We start from the raw sequence: 21897 nt of genomic DNA, 5'->3' as shown, positions 1-21897 counted from the left end.
CGCGATGTTGCATGCAAACGAGCGAATTAGCTATTCACCTAGCATCCCGTAACCCGCGCCCCGACTAACGCTACCTTTCCCTGCTGTTTTGTCGCGCGTTTAACCTGCAAACTTACCGCCTACCCTGACCCAGGCGGTAGAGGCATGGGTAAGGGTAGGTGGAAAGCTTTCCCCCAGCCCCCGCTCGCCTGCCCCGGCCGCGATCATGGGTGCCGGTCTCCGTGGCAGCCCCAGTCCTCTCCCCTGCTCCCGAAGCCAAAAAAAAAAAAAAAAAGCGTAAAAAACGTTGCAGCCCCCCTCCGATGTCCGGACTGGGGCTGCCACGGAGACTGCAACGGCAAAGCGACATTTCAGTGTCCCCCCTCCTCTCGGAGCAGGGCGCGAAAAGCCGCCTTGCTCCGAGAGGAGGGGGGACACTGACAGCGGCGAAGCAACGACGAAGACAGCGGCGAAGCGACTTTTCAGTGTCCCCCCTCCTCTCGGAGCAGGGCGCGAAAAGCCGCCTTGCTCCGGGAGGAGGGGGGACACTAGCAACGATGAAGCAACTTACTTTTCTGAAGCCATCATCAGGAACACATGCGATCGTAGCTCCTCCCGATGAAGACAAAGATGGCCGCCTGCATGGGGAAAGCGTGCAATTGGCCGCTCAAGACGTGATGTCGTGATGTCACGTCTTCAGCGGCCAATTGTACGCTTTCCCCGTGCAGGCGGCCATCTTGTTGGGAGGAGCTACAGGAGCCAGATCGTGTTCCTGCTGATGGCTGATGGCTGCAAAAAAGATAAGTTTTGCCGGCGTCCAAAAGCGACTTACTTTTGGGATCTTGACAGATCCCAAAAGTAAGTCGCTTTTGAAAAAAAACAAAATTTGCTCCCCTTTTTTTTTTTGCTTCGCCGCTGTCACCTCTTCTCCCCCCTCCCGGAGCAGGGCGCGAAAGCAGCCTTGCTCCGGGAGGAGGGAGAACAGACTGACAGCGGTCAGGTCGGGTCCGGGTTGGGGGTCCGGGTCGGGTCCGGGCTGGGGGAAAGCTTCGCCGCTGTCATCTCTCTCCCCTCCTCCCGAAGCAGGCCTTGCTCCGGGAGGGGGGGAGAAGCGCTGTCGGGTCAGATCAGATGGAAAAGTAAGTTGCTTCGCCACTGTCATCTCTCTCTCCACCTCCCGGAGCAAGGCCTGCTTCGGGAGGAGAGGAGAGAGATGACAGCGGCGAAGCAACTTATTTTTGCATCTGATCGGACCAGACTTCCTGGTATCTGTCATTTCAAATGACATTTGAAATGACAGATACCAGCGTGGCGTGAAGCCTTAGGCCCGCGCACCCAGGATCCTGTATAGGCGCTCTATCCAGTATCCTGGGTTGCGCGGGACTAAGGCTTTTCGGACGCGGCTTACATTTACATATAATTAGGCTTCAGGATCGAGCGGTAGGTGAGCTGCACTGTGCAGGCGGTAACCGCGGGTGCCGTAGGCACTAACGCAGCTCTTCCTACCGCTCGGTACTGGATCACCCTGAATGTGGGTAAGATTGAAGATCAGCAGAAAAGATTAGCAATATAGATGATCGAGTTAAGGGTATAGAAAAAAATTCAAGAACATCAGATAAAAAATGAAATGGTACTTCAAAGAAAGGTGGAAAGTTAGGAGAATACAGTTAGAGCATTAAACTTAAGGATAACTAACTTTCCTATAACTAGTTATATGGGTCCAAATGAATTATTTAAATCCTATGACACAAAAATTCTTAATATACCTGAACAAGGATATCCAGTGATTGTTAGAGCTTTTTATCTTGGGTTAAAGAAAAAAGGGATAGAAGAAGTAACATCCTTAGATAGAGTAAAGGTAGGGTCTGAGAAGGAACAATCTGTATCAACTTCAATTAATATATCAGATTTCTTACAGAAATCTCAAGAAGAAACAGATAAAAAATAGAGGTACTCTTCTAATTCAATTCGCTTTCATAATTGATAAAGATAACATCATGAAATCTTTCTTTAGAAATAGAACAAACATTTTATGGACAGAAAGTCAGGATCTTCCCTGATCTAGAAAAAAATACTCAAACGTAGAAAAAGATTTCTAGCCTTAAAATAGGAAGTAATAGATAAGGGGGGTTTCTTCCTTTTAAAGTACCCCTGTAGATGTGTAAGCAAATATGGGGGGGAAAGATTACTCCCTTTTTGGATCCAGAACAGTTGAAAAATCTTCTTGGGAATTTAGACCTGGTTAAATAGTATATTTGGGGATTTCTTTGTACCTTACATTCAGCTCGATACAGTAAAGTGGGGCCGCGGTTACCCCGCTTTCTACTCACTTTCCGGCCGCGTTAGCCCTTCCTGCGATACACTATCCACTTTAACCCATCCTTACTGCCTCTTTAAATCCCCGGGTGACCCCTTCCGCACGTGGCATGTATATCAGATGTAAACGATCGAATTAGCTATTCCCTCCCATACAGTAACGCGCGCCCCGACTATCGCTATTTTACCCTGCCATTTTGCCCCGCGTTTAACCTGCTAACTTACCGCCTACCCTTACCCCTGCGTTAGAGGCAGGGGTAATGGTAGACGGCAAACTTTCCCCCAAAAAGAAACCTCTAAAAACCTAAAATCCCCTCCTCCCGAAGCGACTCGACATTACTTTCTGTTGTTTTCTTACCTTTTGTTGCTTTTCAGCCCCTTCCCCTTCTCTGCCGCCCTCCGGAGGGGGCAGCCGGCGGCGAAAGCGGCTCGCAGCGGACCCCCCCCCGTGCAGGTCCCGGTTCTCCTGGCTCGGCAACAGCAACTACAACAGCTAGGGCTCCATCTACTCCAATCCTTCCTTCCTTCCATAGACGGGCGCGCGTGACACACGCCATGACGTCACGCGCGCCCGTCTATGTGCTTTCATTGGCCGGAGCGCCCAAATAGACGGGCGCTCCGGCCAACGAAAGAACGCTTTGCTCCGCTCGTGCCGGAGAGGGCACAGAACAGTGGGCTCTCACCTCACGCCGAGCCAGGAGAACCGGGACCTGCGCGGGGGGGGGGGGGGATGCTGCAAGCCGCTTCACAATTTGTCCGAGCCAGGAAGGAAGGAAGGATTGGGGTGGATGGAGCCCTAGCTGTTGTACTGCTGTTGCCAAGCCAGGAGAACCGGGACCTGCGCGGGGGGGACCGCTGCGAGCCGCTTTCACTGCCGGCTGCCCCCTCCGGAGGGCGGCAGAGAAGGGAAGGGGCTGAAAAGCAACAAAAGGTAAGTTGGCACATGTCGAATCGCTTCGGGAGGAGGGGATTTTCGGTTTTTAGGTTTTCCTGGGTTAAAGTTGGGATCCACTTCCTGGTGCCTGTCATTTCAAATGTCATTTGAAATGACAGGTACCAGCGCACCCAGGATACTGTATAGGCGCTGTATTAAGCGCCTATACAGTAAAATGGGTTGCGCGGGCCTAACGCTTCGCCTAACGCTTTGCATACGCGGCTTGCATTTGCAAGCAATTTAAATAGAGTATCGAGCGGTATGTGATCAGAACAGTGCGTGGGGCAAACGAGGGTGCGCCCGGCACTGCCGCACTCTTTCTAACGCGGCCTTACTATATCGACCCGTTTAGTGGTTAATTACATATTAGATAATTTGCTCACATTTCAGCTAGGAAAAGATTCTCTTAAATTTTCCTGTTGTTAGTAGAACATTTGTATAAATGTAATTTTCCTTTTTTTTTGTTATAAATTTAAATATATGGTACATATGTTCTTTAATTTCAACAAGATATTCTTGTATTGTATTGTGAAAATTCATAAATAAAAAAAATAAAAAGAAACTGTGTGCTGAAATACATCGCACTTTTTTTTTTTTTTTTTTACTCCTGTCTTATTACATTAGGCCCTCTGCTTCTTTACTCCCTTATCCTTCTCATCCCCCCCTCCAGCTCTCTCATTCACCACCCATCCCTATCATGCACCACAATCCTCTTACTTTCCTCTCCCCTCACTCACCCTCATGCGGTCCACTCACACTCTTCCCTGTGGCATTGTTGCTGCACACCAAGTCAGGCACAATTATGAATCAGGCCCACTCCTTCTTCCACTGCACCAAATAAATTCCCTCCAATTTGCCAAAGCAGACTTTCTGCTTACCAGTGCTCTCTCAGATGAGGAAGCAAGTTTTCCATAGTACTGAATTCGGGTACTCATTGCTGAGGCTTGTGCTGTTACTCTCTGTGGATCATCACCATTTATACTTGTAATATTAGTAGGTTCAACATGGAATGGCCTAGAGACCAAAAAAAGAAACAATGGCCTTCAAACAAAAGAATATGATAAACATGACCTGCTTCACTAAACAAAGGTTGTCTGCTATAATGCACATAACTATGTCAAAATGTTCTGACCAATCGGTTTTATTTTCATAATCCTTGAGGCAGTCACAAAGGAGTTCTTCTCTGCATTTCAAACTACTGCTCAGCAAAATTCCCAGCTGGATTATTTACTTGCTAGAAGTTAATATGAAAATTACTAGTAGTCCAATCCTGCCAGAAAACTCAATTTCTTCCCTCTTAAACATGCTTCTCCTCCAATCCTAATGGCTTTCTTCTCTTCCTCTCTGATGCAAGTGCAGAAAACTGCACCTGAATTTGCATTCTGAAGCCCAGGCAGCCTGGCCCTCACTATTGTCTTCTCTTAGAACATAAACACTTTTTGAGTAGACCTTATAGCTTGCCCTGTGCCTCTTTGTTATTCATCATAAATGCAAATCTCATTTAATTTAAGTCTAATGCCTTTATAGAAAGTGGTAATGATATATCATGTTAGCAGGCCAAATGTTTATTTTGCATTTTTGAGTCACTTATACCAAAGTCCTAGCAGACATACAAAATTGAATAGTCAATCATAAAAAAAATAAAATAAATAAAACAAATAAATACAATAAAAAATTACAAATAAAATAGTTACCAAAATGTAACCGGTCCCCCGTTTTGGTGCTTTATCCTTCACTAGGGATGGTCTGGGTTTGAGTCCAGATTTAGGGGGTGGAGTTTAACTTCCAGGGCCTTAGGCACAATTGACCATAGCAGGTTCACATGCTAGCCTCAAAATCTCTTGAAGGTGCCAGAAGGGGAAAATCAAAGGCAGGTGAACCAAAATGAACTCCGCAGACTAAAACATTTGGGTCACATCAGGGTCCATTTATCCTTTGCACATCCACAAAGAAGTCCAAAGGAGTCCAAAGTTTGGTGTTCAAGTAAAACTAATCTTTACTATAACTTAAAAAAGGATGATCCAAAACAATACCAAAAATCAAAAACAACATCAGAAATATAATGGTAATGAATATCATTGTCAGTTTATCCATCTTAGGTGTTATCTCCCGAGCTTATGTAAGGGTGCAAGTGTGAATAAAACAAGGAACCTAAGTGCGTGTAAGAGGGGGACCTGCCTGAGTGAATGAGATCGGGGCTGAAGCTGGGGCCTGAACGGGGGGGTGGGGGGGGGGTGCGGATGCAAGGCAAAAGGTTAGCTTAGGGCTCCAAATACCCTTGCACTGGCCCTGAATCCAACTTGTCTAGAGTTGGGACTCTGGGTTCTTCTAGTCCAAAGTCCTTAACTCTTCCCTTTCTCTCTTTCCACCCTCAATTGACTGGTTACTTGGGCAAAAAGATATCCAAATCCCAATCCTCAGGGAGACCGGGGAGGGGGGGGGGGAAATCCCTTCTCTTCAGACCAAGAAATCATAAAATCTTCAAAAGAAACTCTTCTCTATAGTTGAGATTTGGGAGGAATCTCACCTTCCTGCTTCTGCAGCCAACTAACTCACTGTGTTGAGATCCTGGGAGGGATCTCTAGCTCCTTCAGCTGTGCCTAACCCTCTGACCACTAAGCATACTCCCAGGGGTTATAAACCCCCAAAAGATAGCCTGAGAAAAGATCATAAATCAACAGAACTTACAATATCAGTCAAATTCTTGCTGAAATAAATAAGTCTTCAGCGTGGCCGGAAAAGTCTTTGTACAACTTAATAAAATGAAGGTTCTCCAGCAGCAAGTTCCAGACCACCATGGCTGCAACATAAAAGGACTTTTCTCTCATTTCTGCTAGCAGCGCCCATGTTGTGAGGAACGGAGAACACTTGACGGATTATAAATGTGCAAGATGGAATTTACCCAACAGGCTTATGAACCAGTAGCACAATATTAAATTTTAGGTGCCATTGTACTGGCAGCCAATGCATATCATACAGTATGGGAATTAAGTGATCTCTCGTCTTTCTCCCTGAAATCAGCAAAGTAGCAGCATTTTGTAATAACTGCAGTGCTTTCACGGCATATGCTGGTTGTCCAATATAGAAGAAAACAGTACAGTAATCCAGCAATGGAAGTATCATTGCCTGAACCACTGTTCTAAAATCATAGGCATCTAAAAGTGGTTTTAGGGCTCTAAGCAAGCAAAGTTTAAAAATAAAAGCAGCTCAAATGACAAATTTAATGATTGTGGAGTGTCAAATTATACTTAACTATAACACCCAGGCTTTTTACCTGGGAGATAATAGGAATATCAGTATTCTCAACATGAAGTGAAGGGAACTTGACCAATATGACGGTGCTGCAAAATGATTCTCTCAGAGTGAGTAGCAACTTGTTGTGAGTTATCCACTTTCTAATTACAGAAAAGCAGATAGAAATCATGTCCGTAGTCTCCAACCACGAGGGGCTTACTGGAATGAAAACTATACATCAGTGTATAAAAGGTATCCCGCACAGAGACCAACCAACAACTTTAAAATAGATATTAAATAACATGGCTGACAAGGCCAATCCCTGGGGAACATCAGTGGAAATGGAGTGCTAAGCTGAGCTACCATTACTGGTCCACAGCTGTTGTGAGCAGTCAGAGGGAAAGGACGAAAACTACTGGAGTACTGAACCAGAAACATCACACTCCCTTCAGCGGTAGCGGAGGATTTGATGGTCAACCATATCAAAGGCCACACATATATCCAATAAAACCAACATGAAGCTTTGCCCGCATTGAATCATCTTCTAATCACGTCAAGGAAGGAAAGCAGCAATGACTCTGTAGTCATAGATTTTATGAATCTAAACTGGTATTGGTCAAGTACCTGATTTGCTTCAATAAAATCCTTACGTTAATGCAGAGCCAGTGATTCTACAATTTTAGCTAAAAAAGACAAAGAAGAGACTGGCCAATAGCTAACCATGTCAGTTTGGTCTAAACCATAATTTTTCAGCAAAGGCCCAACTGAAGCCTATTTTAGCACTTTAGGTACATTTCTGCTGGAAAAAGACAAATCTACCAAATCCCTTAGAAAAAGAGCAATTCATTCCTTTACGGACTTTAAGGTCAACGCTGCAGGAGGTAAGAGAACAAAAAGAGGAAATTACCTGCATAACTTTCACTTTCTAGGCTTCCATATTGATACGGAATTTAATTGCCAAACACATATCTCTAAGAAAGTTAAGGAAGGCTATGGGAAGTTAATGATGTTGAGACGGCTCAAACCACTGTTATACCAAGAGAATTTTAGATTAGTATTACAATCAATGATATTCACAGGATTGGACTATTGCAATGCAATGTTCCTTGCACTACCAAAAGTCGTACTTAGACCGTTGCAGATTTTACAGAATACCGCGGCATGTATACTGACGGGTACCAGAAGGAGAGAGCATATAACGCCAGTCTTGAAAGATTTGCACTGGCTGCCAATTGAACAGAGGATAATTTTTAAGGTGTTATGTATTATCCATAAAATCTTATATGGGGATATGACTGATTGGCTGAATACTGCAATAAGACTGCATTTACTGCAACGTGAATTGAGATCGTCAAATAAAGGACTTCTTACAATTCCAAATATCAAATCAGCCCACCTGTGTGAAGTAAGAGAGAGCTATATCAATTGCGGGTCCGAAATTTTAGAATAAATTACCACTAGACTTGAGAGTACAAAAGATAAGAAACAATTTCGGAAGGACTTAAAAACCTGGTTATTCCGGCAAGCATATGCAGATGAGTAAAGGGAACATAGGAGTCTTTAGGCAGTGACTGTTTTTTAGCGGTTTCTTAACTTTTTAACTTTTACTGTTTAATCCTTTTAATCTGTAGTACTTTTATTGTTAACTTTTGTTAATTTTATATTTTTAAATTGTAGCTTTTTAGAGATATTTAAAATATGATATGTATTTTTCCTTTTTCTAGTTATTCTTCCTGTTTTTATTGTGTCAAATTTGTGAACCGTTGAGATGGACTTGTCCACACAACGGTATATAAAACTGTTTAAATAAATAAATAAACAAACAAACTTCAGAGACTTGCTCAAAATGGGATCATTTAGTGTCTATGCCTTCAGGCATAACAGAAAACCAAGAAGTTACCAATACAAACATCCCAGTGATTTTTGAAATTTTTGTTGAGGAAAAAAAAAAAAAAAAATCAATAAAAGCATCATAACTGGGAAGCCCAGAGCTATTTGCTCTGCTGCCAGGATAGCTCTCAGGGAAGCTAGTCAGATTTCATTCCAGTCTGAATAGCTCTCCAGAGTTCCTATCAACAGCATGTATCTGAGCACTAAACTTTTTTTATTTTTAGCATATTCCAAAGATGTTTCATACAAGGACAATTGGTTCTTATAAACCCGCAAAGCCTCTATTGTCTGGGAAAGGAGCCAATAATGCTCCAATTTACGAAGTTTATGCTTCATCTCACGAAGTTCATTGGTAACCCTGCCTTCATTTTTCTTATAACAGAGATCTTAATGGTGCCAATTTATCAAGAGTGCTGCTCAGTGCAGAGTTCCAAATATGGACAGCTGATTCCACATCAGAAGCAAAACTGGAAAGATTAAAAGCTAAAAGTTCTTCAAACAGCCTCTTTATCAATCCTGCCTCTTTTCAACACTAGAGGTTACACAGGAACAAAAGTGATCACCTCTCTCTTCCAAGGGGTAATTACAGCATGATCAAACTATGGCGCCGACTGGACAACCACTGATGTAAATTAACATATTTGCAAAAATAAGGTCTAGGGAAGGGCTGCCCAAACCTGTCCTGGGGACCCCACAGCCAGTCGGGATTTCAGGATATCCACAATGCATATGGCATGAGATAAATTTGTACATACCGAGTCTTCATGGTATGCAAATGTATCTCATGCATATGCATTGTGGATATCCTGAAAACCCGATTGACTGTGGGGTCTCCAAAACAGTTTTGGGAAGCTCTGGTCTAGGGTATGTCCTAGCTTATGTGTTGGTTCATTAATAATCTGCGCTCATATCCTCTCATAATAAATTGATCACAAATGGAGGATAAAGGATGCATGTCCACATATAAATTAAAGTCACCTAAATGTAAATTGCTAGAAGAAAACCAAAAGATTTTACCTGAGAAAGGGACCCACATTAACCCAGAATTATGCATCTTAAAACTTATTTTTATTGGGCTATTATATTTTAATTAATTTCATTTCTTTTTCCCCCTTCTACGCACATACAGTGCTGTGTACAAAGATGAAACTATGAGTTAGATGGACAAACCTTAACATTTGAAATTCATGCTCTCTCACTAGCAAAACTGTACTTGAGCAAGTCATTACCAAGCTAAAGTTTAGCCAGATAAAAAAAGGCAAAGCAGGAGATGTTCTGGGGACATGGCTAAAATGTATCTGGTTAGGGCTGATATTCAGTGCTCCACAGATAAACAATAGTCAGGCAAGTTCAGTGGGAAAAATTGCTGTCCTAAAGTTAGCCAGGTATATCACATTCAGCGGCAGACTTCTGGGCTAAGTGCAACGGAATATCTGAGAAAAGTTATCCGGGTAAATTTCCACCTCACTAGCCCTATATATTCTGTAAATACTATAGAGCTTATTATTGGCATTATAAGTTTACTCCATCAAATTATTTAACCACAGAAACAGAATAGGATACAGATAGTCTGGCACATCTAGTTTGCTCACTTTTCATTGCTGCTTCAGGACCAGAGCCCACTCAACATTTACTCCTGGGGGAATTCTGTGCCAAATAATTAAACATTCTGCACACATAATTTTACAATTCTGCATATTTTGTCAACATAACACATTACAATCACTGTCAGAATAATAATTCAGAGGCAGAATTTTATTTTTTTCATGCAGAATTTTCCCAGGTGTACTGTAATAGTCATTGCCATCATTCCTCAATCTCCAGTTCCCCAACTTGTACCCACCACAGCCACTTGCCCTCCAGCTCACACCCATTAGGGCTTTTGTCTCTGTCCCCATCAGCTCCTCCCACCAATCAACCTCTCCCATGCCACTGCACATCAGCCTCTCCTCCCCTCCAGTGCCACCCACTAGTCTCTCATCCCTTCTCTCTTCTCCACCAGACTAATAATCGATAAACTGATAGCCCCTCAGCTTCTCTCTCTTCTCCTTCCCCTTCTTGTATTCTAACTCCTCACCTGCCCCACCTTCCAGCCTTCCCCAGTCTCCTAATCTTCTCCTACCCTGCACCTTCTAGCTTTTCGCTGTCTCCTAACCCTCTTCCTCCCTCAACTTTCCAGTCTTTTTTTTTTTTTACCCCTCCAAGATCCTTTGTATCATTGGGGATCATAGCTACTAAAGATTCCTGAATCAGAATCTGTTGCCTTTGCTGATTCCACCCCAGCCCGCAGGCCAATATTGACCCTATTGGTTCTAGCTCAGCTCTTGCAAGACTATACTGGAGCCGGACATTGCTGCTCTGGTCCTAGGTCCCATGGGCCGATATTTATACCAGCTGCTAATTCTATCCCAGTTCCCATGCAGCAACTTCCTCTTCTGCCCGTGCATAGAGATGAGGCAGCTGCTGTCCCTCTTCTGGCCCTCATGGGTGGATACTTTTGTCACTGCCCTTGGTATTTCTTCCACCGGCCGCTATGCTGGGACCCAAGTGGGTGTGACAGCTAACTGTGCCATGAAATTCTACAGAGCAGGGGAAGTCTGCATCAACTCTGCATTGCACAGTGGCACAGAATTTCCAAAGGAGTAAACCTCTGGCTTCATCTTCACTTTACAGAAACAGACTGTGGCAGCAGATAAAAGGTGTTATTCCCAAGCTTTCTAGAATCCTGATACTGCTTTTACCTCCATCAGCTCCCGTGGGAGGTAGTTCCATATAGCCTCATTTTTGTCAAGCAATATTTCTCCATAATTCTCATCAGGTTAACCCCGTGTAGCTTCTTATTTGGACCCCTCTATCTAGAACTATGTTTCTACTAGAAAAAGCTGAATGTTTGTATATTATTTATATCTTTGAGGTAAGGTATAGCTACCAGCAAAAGGGGTGGGGGAGACTATGCCTCCTCACATTTGGCTCTGACCCACTCTCCTAGCAGCTAAATTATGTCACATCTGAGTCAGCCCTAAAATGTGCAGCAGTTAGAGAGCCTGGAGGCACTATAAAAAGTTTAACTTGAACAGGGAACACTGCTCTTGGACTAGTCCCATAAAAATATGAAGCAATCAAAATCTTTCTGTTTACTTTTGGCAGGTAATTATCCCCCCTCTTCTCAGCATCTTAAAACGTCAGGAATGCCTAGAGGGGTTGGAAGCCTATTTACATAACTGCTCTATAGCAGAGAGATTAACACTTGCATAAAGTAGCCAGGCAGAGAGAGAGTGAAAGGACAGGCAATACAGAGTGTATTGCCAGAAATTAAAGATTTTATAACTATATATGTGGGAGCACTGAGAGGAGAGGATCACCTTGCTGGTGGCTGAAAGGAATCAGTAAGGTTTTGCTTGGGACATTGTCTTTTTTAAAAGTATCGGGGCAAAGTTAACTATTTGGTAATATTATTTAGTGTGCTTGTGCTTTTAATAGTCAGTAAGGCAGCTAGTAAGCAGAAGTTAGAGCGTTTGTATACTAAAAAAAAAAAAAAAAAGTAGCCAGAAGCTAGAAATAAGCTAGGAGCAGTGTATACCTAAGTAAAAAGGTTGAAAAGTTCAGTTCAGTTACTCACCTTGGAAAAGTGTTGAGGTAGTGTGATTTGGTTTGATTAGGTACAAACATTTGTTAATCAAGAGAGCAGTGAATCACTCTGGCTGACTAACTGAAGTTAGACTGTATTTCCCAACCCTCCCACCCCTAGCTCATCCTTTAATTTATAGACAGGTGCCACTTTAAAAAAACAAAACACCTTATTGAGAGAGTTTGATCAATCCCGTGCAGGTCACTACCAGACATATAGTGAATTCACTAATACATTTAAAGAACATTAATTAGATACATTCCTAAAACTTAAGTAGGAACTGAACAAATTTGAAATGAAGGCAGCAGTCCAGCAGCAAGAGTGGGGGCTTCCCAGTCTTTTGCATAGAGTGTCACATGTATGATTTTTTTACCCGCCGGTGATAAATTGTACATGTGCATGCAATGCAAAGAGCTCCTGACTCTCAGAGAACGAGTCCGATCTCTGGAGGCTAGAGTGGCAGACCTGGAGGAGTTAAGGCAGACAGAGAGGTATATAGATGAGACCTTCAGGGACATAGTAGCCAACTCCCAACTTCAGACTGGCAGCCCTGGTGCTGCCTTGGAGGAAGGTGGTCTCATGATTGGAGAGCATCAACCTGATGCAGCAGGAAAGGATCCTGTAGCAAGGACCTGCTCTCCAGGTGATGCATTGTCCTTTCTCACCGAGGATATCTCCCCAAGGCCTACTGCCCAGGAGAGAAGGGTTAGGTCGGCTGTCATAGTTGGTGATTCAATTATTAGGAATGAGATAGCTGGGTGGCTGGTGGGCGTGAGGATCGCCTGGTAACGTGCCTACCTGGTGCGAAGGTGGCGGACCTCATACGTCACCTAGATAGGATTTTAGACAGTGCTGGGGAGGAGTCGGCTGTCGTGGTACACGTGGGCACCAATAACATAGGAAAATGTGGGAGGGAGGTTCTGGAAGCCAAATTTAGACTCTTAGGTAGAAAGCTTAAATCCAGAACCTCCAGGGTAGCATTCTCTGAAATGCTCCCTATTCCACGCGCAGGTCACCAGAGGCAGGCAGAGCTCCAGAGTCTCAATGCGTGGATGAGACGATGGTGCAAAGAAGAGGGATTCAGTTTTGTTAGGAACTGGGAAACCTTTTGGGGAAGGGGGAGTCTCTTCCGAAGGGATGGGCTCCACCTTAACCAGGGTGGAAACAGACTGTTGGCGCTAACTTTTAAAAAGGAGATAGAACAGCTTTTAAACTAGAACAAAGGGGAAAGCAGACAGTCGCTCAGCAGTGCATGGTTCGGAGAGAGGTATCTTCAAAGGATACTAATGATGCATTAGAATTAGGGCATCCCAACATTGAGGTTCCAATTATAAGAAAAGTAGTCCAAGTGCCTGTAACTAAAAACTGAGCTGAGCTAAAAAATTCTAACTTATCCCTATCAATTAAAAAGCAGAATGAAAATACAAACAAAAAACAAACTTTGAAATGTTTGTATGCTAATGCCAGAAGTCTAAGAAGTAAGATGGGAGAATTAGAATGTATAGGAGTGAATGATGACAGACTTAATTGGCATCTCAGAGACATGGTGGAAGGAGGATAACCAATGGGACAGTGCTATACCGGAGTACAAATTATATCGCAATGACAGAGAGGAGCACCCGGGAGACACTTTATGTCCAAGATGGCATAGAATCCAACATGATAAACATCCTGCATGAGACTAAATGCACAATTGAATCTTTATGGGTAGAAATCCCTTGTGTGTTGGGGAAGACTATAGTGATAGAAGTATACTACCGTCCACCTGGGCAAGAGGGTGAGACTGATAATGAAATGCTAAGAGAAATTAGGGAAGCTAACCAAATTGGTAGTGTGGTAATAATGGGAGATTTCAATTACCAAACACAAAGATTCTCTTAATGGGAAATCCCACGATTGGAATGAACTTGTATAAAGACGTGGTATTTGATAATTTTGAACAATCACAACGCTATGTAAATAGTTTTATCAATTTTTATAATGTATATTTAAGGACCATCATACCACCCCCAGTGCTCACAAGTCATACTTGCATTTTCTGCACTTTCACAGGGTCATGTTTAATCAATTGGTCCAGATGACTGACATCAATGTTCAATTTTTTCTTATTTTTATACTGTATAATAAAAAGGCAACTTCCCTTATTTCCGGGTTATCGGGGTTGCTTATCCCGTAGCTGTCGGAGGCACTTGTCCGACGCGCGTGTTTCGCCACACAAGCTGCTTCAGATACATCCGTTTCAAGCTCTCCAGATCCAGCACTTCCCCTTGCTTAACGGGGTATCTAAACAGCATTTATTTCATGCAGAATGTTGCGGGTCCATGAATTTTTCTAAGATGAAAAAACTTGTAGTTAAAAGTTAATTTTAGCGATATCTAATTTTTAGCAAAGCAACATTTAACGATGTATATTTGCAAGTGGGAAAAAAGAAAAAAATTCATGGACCCGCAGCATTCTGCATGAAATAAATGCTGTTTAGATACCCCGTTAAGCAAGGGGAAGTGCTGGATCTGGAGAGCTTGAAACGGATGTCTCTGAAGCAGCTTGTGTGGCGAAACGCGCGCGTCGGACAAGTGCCTCTGACAGCTACGGGATAAGCAACCCCGATAACCCGGAAATAAGGGAAGTTGCCTTTTTATTATACAGTATAAAAATAAGAAAAAATAGAACATTGATGTCAGTCATCTGGACCAATTGATTAAACATGACCCTGTGAAAGTGCAGAAAATGCAAGTATGACTTGTGAGCACTGGGGGTGGTATGATGGTCCTTAAATATACATTAAAAAATTGATAAAACTATTTACATAGCGTTGTGATTGTTCAAAATTATCAAATACCACGTCTTTATACAAGATTTCAATTACCCCAATATTGACTGGGTAAACTTATCATCAGTACATGCTAGAGATATAAAGTTCCTGGATGGAATAAATGACACTTCTATGGAGCAATTGACCCAGGAACCGACAAGAGATGGAGCAATTTTTGATCTAATTCTCAGTGGAGGATGGGATTTGGTGAGAGAGGTAACGGTGGTGGGGCCGCTTGGCAATAGTGATCATAATATGATCAAATTTAAATTAAATGACTGGAAGGGGGACAGTAAGCAAATCCACAGCTCTCGTGCTAAACTTTCAAAAGGGAAAATTTGATAAAATGAGAAAAATTGAAAGAAAAAAAACTGAAAGGAGCAGCTACAAAGGTAAAAAGTGTGCAAAAGGCGTGGTCATTGTTAAAAAATACCATCCTAGAAGCACAGTCCAGATGTATTCCACACATTAAAAAAGGTGGAAAGAAGGCAAAACAATTACTGCATGGTTAAAAGGGGAGGTGAAAGAAGCTATTTTAGCCAAAAGATCATTCAAAAATTGGAAGAAGGATCCAACAGAAGAAAATAGGATAATGCATAAGCGTTGGCAAGTTAAATGTAAGACACTGATAAGACAGGCTAAAGAGAATTTGAAAAGAAGTTGGCCGTAGAGGCAAAAACTCACAATAAAAGATTTTTTAAATATATCCGAAGCAGAAAGCCTGTGAGGAAGTCAGTTGGACCGTTAGATGATCGAGGGGTTAAAGGGGCACTTAGAGAAGATAAGGCCATCACGGAGAGATTAAATGATTTCTTTGCTTCGGTGTTTACTAAAGAGTATATTGGGGAGATACCCATTCTGGAGAAGGTTTTCATGGGTAATGATTCAGATGGACTGAACCAAATCATGGCATACCTATAAGATGTAGTAGACCTGATTGATAAACTGAAATGTAGTAAATCACCTGGACCGGATGGTATACACCCCAGGGGTCTAAAGGAACTCAAAAATGAAATTTCAGACCTTTTAGTAAAAATTTGTAACCTATCATTAAAATCATCCATTGTACCTGAAGACTGGAGGATAGCTAATGTAACCCCAATATTTAAAAAGGGCTCCAGCAGCGATCCGGGAAACTACAGACCGGTTAGCCTGACTTCAGTGCCAGGAAAAATAGTGGAAAGTGTTCTAAGCATCAAAATCACAGAACATATGGAAAGACATGGTTTAATGGAACAAAGTCAGCATGGCTTTACCCAAGGCAAGCTTGCCTCACAAATCTGCTTCACTTTTATGAAGGAGTTAATAAACATGTGGATAAAGGTGAACTGGTAGATGAAGTGTACTTGGATTTCAGAAGGCGTTTGATAAAGTTCCTCATGAGAGGCTTCTAGGAAAAGTAAAAAGTCATGGTATAGGTGGTGATGTCCTTTCATGGATAACAAACTGGCTAAAAGACAGGAAACAGAGAGTAGGATTAAATGGACAATTTTCTCAGTGGAAGGGAGTGGGCAGTGGAGTGCCTCAGGGATCTGTATTGGGACCCTTACTTTTCAATATATTTATAAATGATCTGGAAAGAAATACGACGAGTGAGGTAATCTAATTTGCAGATGATACAAAATTGTTCAGGAGTAGTTAAATCACAAGCAGATTGTGATAAATTCCAGGAAGACCTTGTGAGACTGGAAAATTGGGCATCCAAATGGCAGATGAAATTTAATGTGGATAAGTGCAAAGTGATGCATATAGGGAAAAATAATCCATGCTATAGTTATACAATGTTAGATTCTATATTAGGTGCTACCACCCATGAAAGAGATCTAGGCATCATAGTGGATAACACATTGAAATCGTCGGGTCAGTGTGCTGCGGCAGTCAAAAAAGCAATCAGAATGTTGGGAATTATTAGGAAGGGAATGGTGAATAAAACGGAACGCGTCATAATGCCTCTGTATCGCTCCATGGTGAGACCCCACCTTGAATACTGTGTACAATTCTGGTTGCTGCATTTCAAAAAAGATATAATTGCAATGGAGAAGGTACAGAGAAGGATGACCAAAATGATAAGGAGAATGGAACAGCTCCCCTATGAGGAAAGACTAAAGAGGTTAGGACTTTTCAGCTTGGAGAAGAGACAGCTGAGGGAGGATGTGATAGAGGTGTTTAAAATCATGAGAGGTCTAGAATGGATAGATGTGAATCGGTTATTTAGTCTTTCAGATAATAGAAAGACTAGGGGATACTCCATGAAGTTAGCATGTGGCACATTTAAAACTAATCGGAGAAAGTTCTTTGTCACTCAACGCACAATTAAACTCTGGAATTTGTTGCCAGAGGACATGGTTAGTTCAGTTAGTATAGCTGTGTTTAAAAAAGGATTGGATAAGTTCTTGGAGGAGAAGTCCATTACCTGCTATTAATTAAGTTGACTTAGAAAATAGCCACTGCTATTACTAGCAACGGTAACATGAAATAGACTTAGTTTTTGGGTACTTGCCAGGTTCTTATGGCCAAGATTGGCCACTGTTGGAAACAGAATGCTGGGCTTGATGGACCCTTGGTCTGACCCAGTATGGCATGTTCTTATATTCTTATAAGGGATGGGGCAGGGTGGGGGGGCTAGCACAGTGTCCCCCATGTTAACCTTGAGCACCTTTAAAATTTCAGTTCTGGCTAGCCCCTGCTTTGAGGTGTCTGAGTATCCTTCCCTCCTCTCCTCAAAAGGTATATACAATATTTATTTAGGACCTTAATTTTCATTTATGGAGTTTAAAACATCCAGCTCTGCACGATTTTGGGAAGGAGATATTTTTTATTTGATTTATATTCCGCTTTTTCAGGCACTTCAAAGTGGATTACATTCAGGTACAGCAGGTATTTTCCTTTCCTCAGAGAGCTCACAATCTGAGGCAATGGAGGGTAAAGTTACTTGCTCAAGGTTGGCAACAGGATTTGACCCCTGGCTAGTAGAGTCAAGAGGAGGAAGTTCTTACATATTTAGAGGTGCATTCCTGAAATTGCTTTGGTTGAGCCTATCCCCTAATATCCATAACACTCATTAGGGCACAAATTATAACTAGCCTGACTGCCTGATTGCCCATGTTTCAGTATATAAATTTACACACAAACACATATATATCTATACAGTCTATATAGGGGGTTTAATCTTCCCAGTTCGGCCAGAGTCCAGAAAGTTTTCTGTCTCCAGTAGTCTTAGCAACATAGTAAATGATGGCAGAAAAAGACCCAATAGTCTATCCAGTCTGACCAGCAAGTTTTTTTTTGTTTTAATTTTAGGTAGTAACAGCCACTCTGTGCAGGCTCTCACAGTTAATACAGGTTACCCCTTTTCTTCATTTCAATCCTTTAGCCATTGGGGATCCTCTATGTTTATTCTATGCCCTTTTGAATTCCATTACCATTCTTGTCTTCACTATCTCTTCTGAGAGGGCATTCCATGCATCCACCACCCTTTCTATGAAGAAATATTTCCTGATGATGTTCCCGAGTCTAGCCCCCTGGAGCAGCATATTATATCCCCACTGGAAAAGATTCTATTCCTGGGCATCATTGATACCCTTCAAGTATTGTATCACAGTGCCAAGATGGCCGCATGGTGAGTGGTTGTAGAATTGGTGTGCTCCTGCTCCCTGGTTTGTGAAATCCTGCTAAAAATCACTTGTCTCCAGTTCAGAAATGGTTTGGAACCCTCCTAAATGGTTGCTGCCAATGTTGTGGGGAGATCAGAGTGTTTGTCCCAAAAGAACTACCAAAAAAGCTGCTTTAGGAAAAGCGACAGCTACAGATAAGGCCTCTTCGGATAAGGAGATCATAAGCAAGCTTGGCCTACCAGGAGACATGCTCGAAATGATTTGTGATGTTATGGGAGAAATTGGTGACCGTATTAAAGCTAGCCTGGAGGAGAAGTTCGACTCGGTGATGGGTCAAATTACCTGTCTGGTGGCTACACTAATGAAGAATACGGCTCGCCTGGATGCCTTTCAGGAACGAGTAGAGGAAGTGGAAATGGCTGCTACAAATGCGAACTGGCATCTGGACAAACTCAAGAAGCTCACAAAACAGCTTGCTGAGAAGCAGGATGATGCAGAGAACAGAAGCCGTTGGAATAACATCCGAATTGTTGGTCTTCCTGAAGGTACAGAGCAATCTGATGCTGTGAGTTTCTTTGCAACATGGCTGCCGCACGTGTTAAATCTCAATGCCTTACACCCATCCTTTAAGGTTGATTGGGCACAATGTACCTTTAATGCCGAAACCACCCATGTAGGGGAGACTGAGAGCGGCAATTGTTCGTTTTCATAATTACTGCGATAAGGCCAAAATATTCGACGTGCTGAGAAACATACCTGATATGTGTTGCGGCGGCCAGAGAATTTACTTCTTTCAGGATTTCGCCAAGCTTCAGAAGAAATGCTGAGGCTTTCAGGAGGCGACATCTATGACTAGCAGGGGCCTAATATGCCTTATTATACCCGGCCAAGCTGCGAGTTCAATTCAGCGGTGTAATCCAGTTCTTCACATCCGCTTCCGATGCTGAAAAATTTGCATGTGGCCTATTCGGAGGAAACTTCTGAGAGAGCGTGCACAAAACTATGGTCGCAATGTTTACTGCCAGTGGACAATGCTGTACTACAGGAGAGTAGGAATCCGACTGACTTTTGTGGTTTGACTGGTACTCCTTATGGGGTTCGGAGGAGTGGAAAAGGGTTATAGAAGTATATTTTTTATGTTTGCTGTTAAGTCTGGGGGTAAGCTGGTTGTATCGGGAACATTACAATAGTGATGACATCTTCAGTGGTGCTCGAACTGTGGTCGGGAGTGGGAAAGCTAGACAGTTTGGCAGCAAAGTGCATTTCATTGCCAATTTACAATCTTGCCTCTGTTTTTCACAAAGGCAGGATGGACACGGTCACAGCAAACAGTTCCAGCACTGCAAAATGATAAAAAGAGTGGCTCACTTGAGGCGGCTAGGGGGTGGTTGTGTTTTTCTTTTTTATATGTTCATTTGATTATTATGTTCCTTTTTCTCTTTGTGTTGTCTGATGTAGGGAGGGCTCAGGAGTTTGGGGAGTGTTTATGGGTGCTGGGGTGGATTAGGTGGGAGGGCGGATGCTGTAGGAGGGGGACTGGGGGGGAGGAAGCACTTTTCAGGGCAGGACTCTGATATTCTTCTGCTTGATGGCATGGTCTGTTGGTTGTGCCAAGTGGAAAATCAAGGGGAGGAGCTCTGTAAATGTCAGGGACCTGATAAAGGGTTGGGATTTCCCTCACTTTCTAGGGGGCAGTTGGGTTTGTTGTTGCATTGTGGTTTGTTGTTTAGGGGTGGGTGTGTTCTGTTGGTTAAGGAAGGGAGGTTGGAGGGTGGAGGGTGTATACAACACATTAAAAATTGGAACAGGATGAACTCCACATCACTTGCCATATGTTGAGGAGCATTGTAAACTTCATCACATTGAAGGTAACTGTGGACGGATACGTAAGCTTTCTGGTAATTTTTTCTACTTTTTTCATGGTCCCAGGTGAATATTTTGTCTTATAATGTACGGGGGCTTGTTTCACCTATAAAGTGGAATAGGTTATACACATATTTTAAGAAGCATCACGTGCAAGTCGCACTGCTACAAGAAACACTTAACAGATAAAGAGCACTGGAAGTTGAAAAGAGACTGGGTGGGACAACTGGGTTATGCATCCTATAAGTCAAACAGCCGTGGGGTATACAATTTGATTCACAAGACTCTTCCCATCACTATTCGCAAGATGCACTTGGATCCTGAGGGCTGAACAGTATTTATTGAATATACTTTATATGGGAGAAAATTGATCTTGGCTAATATATATGAACCAAATAAAAGACAGAACTTTTTTTTATCGAGATCTTACAGCACAGCTAGCTACATTCTCAGATGCTGATATAGTGATATGGCGGGGGGGGGGGGGGGGGGGGGGGGGGGAGAGACTGGAATATCTGCTTAGCTCCTAATTTAGATTGGTCTGGGGTGGGCTTAGTAACCCGGATCAGAGGGAGGGGCTTCAATTCTTGATGACTACCTTAGGATATCTGGAGACAGCAATACATGCCTAGCCGAAACTATACATGCTTTTCTGTTTGCAATACACTTACAATCGTTTAGATTTCTTTTTGTGTTCTGCCACTGTAGGCTCTATTATGGGAGAATCAGATATTTTGTCGGATCACAGTTTCATTTTTCTCCCTTTGAAGATGGACACAGCCGGGAGTCAGGGTAGTAACTGGAATCTTAATTTGTCTCTTTTGGGTAGGAAAGATTTTCAGGAGTTGAAGGATAAGTCTGTCATGGAGTTTTTCAGGTCCATTCACTTCAGGACTTTAGTCGTGTTGTTATGGGAAATGCTCAAAGTGGTGCTGAGAAGGGGTTTTATAGGATTCGGGAGACATCTTAAGAAACCGAGGTTGAAACATGAAGCCTCTCTCTCTAGAAGGATAACAAGTTTGGAATGCCAACATAAAGCAAAGTATTCTAGACGTCTGTGGAAAAAGCTGCAGAGGTGTAGGACTGAACTTGATGGAATTCAAATAGGTGGAAAGTCCTTTCAATATTTGAAATTATCTACGAACATGGGAACAAACCTGGATCTTTCATGGCAGATTTGTTGTGAAAAAGGAGGTTGAAAAAGATAATAGTTGGGATTCCTACTGCTTCGGGAGATGATGGCTGGCATAAATCGTACTTTTGCTCCGTTTTTTGCCTGTTTATATGCCAAGGAGGATGGTCTATCTCCCTTACATATTAATCAATATTTAAGTTCGCTCCACCTTCCTCAAGTGACAGAAGTGCAGAATCACAGATTAATTGCGCTAATAACACTGGAAGAGATACAGACAGCGATTAAGTTGCTCCCTAAGGGAAAATGTGCGGGCCCAGATAATTATCACTTGGATATTTATAAAGTATTTTTCCCTCAGATGGGTCTCATATGGTTCAAAGTTTTTCAGCATTTGCAGGAGAACCCCTTTTGCCCACACAGGCTGATGGATGCCACTATAGTGGTGATTCTTAAGATGAGGAGGGACGCTAGAAATCCGGGACCATATCGTCC

The 21897-nt window shown here is 42.7% G+C and overlaps 1 protein-coding gene across 11 annotated transcripts in view; it reads right to left on the bottom strand.

The window, feature by feature from the left end:
* SLC38A9 (solute carrier family 38 member 9) overlaps positions 1 to 21897 on the bottom strand; it is a 218863-nt gene that overhangs the window by 112169 nt on the left and 84797 nt on the right. For all 11 annotated transcript variants that reach the window (XM_029577187.1, XM_029577153.1, XM_029577143.1 and 8 more), the window contains one exon: positions 4108 to 4243. In XM_029577187.1, the coding sequence (XP_029433047.1) occupies positions 4108 to 4243 (136 nt within the window). The remainder of the gene's footprint in view (positions 1 to 4107; positions 4244 to 21897) is intronic.

Source organism: Rhinatrema bivittatum, chromosome 1 (genome assembly GCF_901001135.1).
Source record: "Rhinatrema bivittatum chromosome 1, aRhiBiv1.1, whole genome shotgun sequence".
NCBI lineage: Eukaryota > Metazoa > Chordata > Amphibia > Gymnophiona > Rhinatrematidae > Rhinatrema > Rhinatrema bivittatum.
Note: the sequence above shows the minus strand (reverse complement) of the source record. Positions and strands in the feature narration are given on the sequence as shown.